The sequence below is a fragment of the Hakea prostrata genome, chromosome 2, assembly GCF_041222555.1.
Source record: "Hakea prostrata isolate BN-2017 chromosome 2, UWA_Hpros_2, whole genome shotgun sequence".
Taxonomy (NCBI): Eukaryota; Viridiplantae; Streptophyta; class Magnoliopsida; order Proteales; family Proteaceae; genus Hakea; species Hakea prostrata.
Window position 1 is genome coordinate 69,828,513 of NC_142601.1, and position 4,829 is coordinate 69,833,341.

General features: G+C 36.9%; 1 protein-coding gene across 1 annotated transcript; it reads left to right on the forward strand.

The window, feature by feature from the left end:
- Positions 1–1,901: 1,901 nt before the first annotated feature.
- Positions 1,902–3,517, forward strand: LOC149026144 (protein trichome birefringence-like 41). Its single transcript, XM_089146398.1, has 5 exons — positions 1,902–2,200; positions 2,277–2,490; positions 2,710–2,885; positions 2,982–3,140; positions 3,217–3,517. Exons 1-5 carry the CDS (start codon positions 1,902–1,904, stop codon positions 3,515–3,517), a joined length of 1,149 nt encoding a protein of 382 aa, XP_089002524.1.
- Positions 3,518–4,829: the final 1,312 nt, after the last annotated feature.

The window sequence follows — 4,829 nt, forward strand, 5'->3', positions numbered from 1 at the left end:
TTTTTGAATAAAAGAAATAAACTTATTAAAACGAAAAAAAAATTAAAACAAATAAATCAAAAAAAGAAAGGGTATTTTTGTCACAAAAATTATTAAGCAAACTGTTTCTGTTAAGCTTGTCTTTATTTAATCATTTTTTGAAACCAGATGAAGCTATTTGTAAAAGAAAACTTAAACTGGACTAAAAGTGACATTGACCAAAACTCAGGGTTTAGATGAAAATTACCCTTAAAAGTATAACATTAATGAAGGAGGCTTTTTTCATCAATCTCACCTAAGAATTGGTAGATTAGATTTGTTTGGTTGTTGATGTCCTGGATTTTAACTACTTTGAAAAGCAGTAGGTAGACTCCAAACAAAAACTTGGAAATCTAATAAGAGGCCAAAAATTCAGCAGACCTTAATTGCAGTTAGTAACCCATCTTGATACATTGTTGAAAACCACTAATTGTGGCTTCTAGAGTTTATTAGAATTGAATTAATTGGTACACACTTATCAATAGAGGACAATTTTTAAACATGGAATCGTATAAGAACTTGCCTAAGCATGGCGGTTAAAGCGAAAAACAAACTTGGCTTCATTGTGGCACTCTCAAAGAACCCGCTATGGATTCGGCAGACTTGTTTGCTTGAGGATGTTACATCTTTATGATAACATCATGGTAAATACGCTCTAGTACCATATTAGAATTGAATTAATTGGGTTTGAATGAATGATTACATTAATGAAGAAGATATAGTATAAGACAAAAGAATGGAGTGATCACGTCCACATATAGTATATATATAGAACCTACCTGATCTATAAAGACATATTTAGAAACCTACCAATACCATGAAGACAAGATACAAAAATCTACCAAACCTATGAAGACAGTATTCAAAAACTTACTAAAACTAGAATTCATACAGAACTTACCTCTTATTCTGTTCTTTTCTTTCTCTTCTCTTTTTTTCTTCTTCTTTTCTTTCTTTCTTCTTCTTTTTTTTTTTTTTTTTTTTTTTTTTGGTAATTTTGTAATAGAACTTACCTAATCTAAATTTACCATACCGTTATAGGATTCACGAGATGACAGCTAACATTGTTACTCCTCAAAAGTTAAAAATTTAGTCTCAATGTCTATGAACCAAAGGAAAAAAACCATAATAAAAAGAGCTTCAATGTTTGCATATTCCAGGATGAGGTGACATTGAGAAGGTAATTGAAATTGATTTGATTTTTGAATAACTAAAGAAGAATAAAAATGGTTTTTGATTCACTTTCCAACAAGTCAAATCCCATTTAGTTGGGCAGACTTATTGTTTTTGTTTTTGTTTTTTTTTTTTTGGTACGGAGGGGCTTAATAGCCCGAGGATAGAGATATTAATATGCCTCAGCAAGAGTCAAACCCACGACCTTTTGGGGAGACTTATTGTTCTTGTTTTTGTTTTTTGGTAGAAAAGAGCTTAATAGCTGGAGAATGGAGATATTAATATGCTCTCAGCAAGAGTCAAAACCCACGATCTTGTTGGGCAGACTTATTGTTCTTGCTTTTTTTTTTTTTATTTTTGGGTACAAAAGGGCTTAATAGCTGGAGGATGGGGATATTAATATGCCTCAGCAAGAGTCAAACCCACGACCTCTCCACTAAAAGATGTTGGTTTCAACCACTAGAAGAGCTCTGCGTTGGCGACTTATTGTTCTTGCTATTGTTCAGTTTCGTTTGTTTCTAAACGATTTCCTATTCCTGTAGTGCCTATAATCGAATTATAATCTATATATAGCTAACGCAATGTGTCCATAAAACAAACATCCCATATGAGTTCTCTATTAAATAGCAATTTCCTTTGCTTCTTGGCATAAACAGCCTTCCTTTGCATTTCACTTTCCATCCTCTTTGATTTACTGAGGAGCAAACGAGATGAGAACTGGGTTTCAGAACTGTTTCTTTTACTTGGCTGTTTTACTTTGTTTATCACCAAGTGTTGACCTTGCCACTGCAAAACCAGAATCAGAAAATGAGGTTCATGAAAACATAGAAGCAGTAGCAGCAAAAAGCTGCAATATCTACCAAGGGAGTTGGGTAGCTGGTTCGTCTCCTTTCTATTCGACTTCAAGCTGCCCCTTCATTGACAAAGAATTCGATTGCCAGAAGAATGGAAGACCAGACAAGCAATATCTCAGTTACAGATGGAAACCAACTTCCTGTGACTTGCCAAGGTAATTACCCTCTCTACATTTTCAATCTGATCCATCCATTTCTTTGTGGTCCTTCTTATCTTATGTTGTGATGCAGATTCAATGGTCTAGATTTCTTGAGGAGATTGAAGGGGAAGACAATCATGTTTGTGGGGGACTCACTGAGTAATAATCAGTGGCAATCTTTGGCTTGTATGCTTCGCGTTGCTGCGCCAGCGGCAAAATATAGCACGACCAAGAAAGCCAACACGCATTACATGGGCCCACAAGCGTTACAAAGCTTTGGGCGGAAAGAATCTTTTACAGTTTCGGTGAGTTCTATAAACGTTAGATTTAAAAATTCAATATTAATCTTCATTGAAAATTTGGAACCAAATCTGCAACTAAGTACAAAACTAATCAGTTCATGGACATAAGATTTGATTCTTTTCTATTTCTTAGAATTGATTTTCGGCTATAATCATCTTTTACTTCCACATTTTGCAATTCAAGACTGTAAATATCTAACTTATCACAAACGGGTCTTGCAGCAATACAACGTGTCGGTGTTGTTCAATCACAACGTGTTCCTTGTGGATGTGGTTACAGAAAAGATCGGTCGTGTGTTAAAGCTTGACTCAATCACGACCGGCGATTCTTGGAAAAATGCCGATTACTTGATCTTTAACACTTGGCATTGGTGGATTCACACAGGCAAAAGCCAACCGTAAGAGGCTAATCAGAATTTGAAGTTTTAAAACGATTCTTTTCTGAGCTTCATTTCGAGCTTCAATTTTAATGGCTTCTTCTTTTGGTGTTGCAGATGGGATTTCATAGAAGATGGAGGAAAGATAGTCAAAGACATGGATCGTTTGGTTGCCTTTGAGAAAGGACTCACCACCTGGGCCAAATGGGTTCAAACCAACATCAATCCAGCTAAAACCAAAGTCTTCTTCCAGGGCATTTCACCAACCCATTACCAGTAAGCTTCAGAACTCTCTCTGGTTGTTAATAGAACTGTGGAACGAATAATAATGAGAGTTTCATTGTATGAACAGAGGCATGGAATGGAATCAGCCAAACCAAAACTGCAAAGGACAATCACTGCCTCTCAGTGGAACGAGTTACCCAGGAGGGTCGCCTCCAGCGGCAGCAGTGGTGAAAAATGTATTGAGCAAGATGTCGAGCAAGGTCCATTTACTGGACGTGACGACATTGTCGCAGCTGAGGAAAGATGGCCACCCATCTGTTTATGGGATTGACGGAATTAATGGAAATGATTGCAGCCACTGGTGTCTTGCAGGTGTTCCTGATACCTGGAACCATCTCCTTTACACCTCCATTGTTCTCAATAGTTAAATAATGCCCACATTGACCTAAAATTGCTTGTAATTGTTTGATGGAAATTAAGAAATAATAAATTAAGCTATTCTGTTTCGGTTCTCTTCTATTAAGTTATGGAATTCCCCACTCTGTAATAAAAAATTCAAGACAAACCTTGATTAATTAAGAGACAAACAAAAGAAGTATCAGTACTTCTGTTTCATTGTGATAGTCTACAAGCCAAATGGAGAGAAAGCTTGTCTCTAAGGATAGAAGCATTTTGGTCAACCAAGTTGCAGAACTCCTGCTGATAACCACTATCATGGTAGTGTGAAGATAGCACTTTGCGTTGAACATTATCCTTTAGATCGATAAGGATGTTATGAAGCATGCAACAAACTAAAATCATCCTTGGCAATTTATTTTTTTCAGGTTTGTGCATCACTCTTTGAAGAATCTTCCACCTTTCCTTTAACATTGTCAATGCCTTTATTGCCACCATCTTGGTTGCTAAATGACGTTTGTTGAACTCCACATCTGACTCAGAAAGCTCCTTCCCATGATAAGGTGTGATGAGCCAAGGAAGGAGGGGAAAACCCATATCTCCTATTATGTATTCCTTCATTTGTGTTTCATCAGAAAGCTCTATATTCTCTCCATTCAGTCTTTTTCCTTTCTGACAGAGGTTATAGAAACCTGAATTTTGAAGAACAATAGATTCTTTCATGCTTCCAGGCCATCCAGTGGAAATATCTCTAATCCTCATATCTGGGTCTACAATTGCTTGCAAGACTATAGTATGATTTTTCTCAGAATCAAACCATATCTCATTAGAGTCAGATTTGGACAGACGCAACATGATGTGAGTGCTATCAATTGCACCACAGCAGTTTGGTAAACCCTTTAGCTGTGTTTGTTTGCAAAGGTGGGGTGGGAAAAAATGGGTGGGAAAAAAAAACATGGGGTTACACATGGGGGAGGAGAAGAAAAGGAAGGAAAGGGTTTGTGGAAAAGTGAGGGGGTCCCACTTTTTATTTCCTAACTTCCACAAAATCCCATCAAAGGGGGTTTTAAAATGAATGGGGTGGGAAAGTTGACGCCACGCAGGTTCCTGTTCAAGAACCTTGTCTCCCATTCCCCCCAAGCAACCAAACACTTTACCATTTTAGGATTTAAAGGAAAAGTAAGAAATTTACACATTTTTTAAAAAATTTCCCACCCCACCTTTATTTAAGCAAACAAACGCAGCCTTAATTCTCTTCAACTTGGATTTTATTTGGTTCATCTCTTCCTCTGTGGAAGGCCATTTGAGGTGCTTGAGTCCTCTCACTTCCATTGACTCAACGAA

Bases quoted from the DNA above. Each gene is read 5' to 3' on its own strand.
- LOC149026144 (XM_089146398.1), top strand. From the start codon at position 1,902: ATGAGAACTGGGTTTCAGAACTGTTTCTTTTACTTGGCTGTTTTACTT. The intron at 2,886-2,981 runs GTAAGAGGCTAA...TTGGTGTTGCAG, and splicing joins CACACAGGCAAAAGCCAACC to ATGGGATTTCATAGAAGATG. The intron at 3,141-3,216 runs GTAAGCTTCAGA...TTGTATGAACAG, and splicing joins ATTTCACCAACCCATTACCA to AGGCATGGAATGGAATCAGC.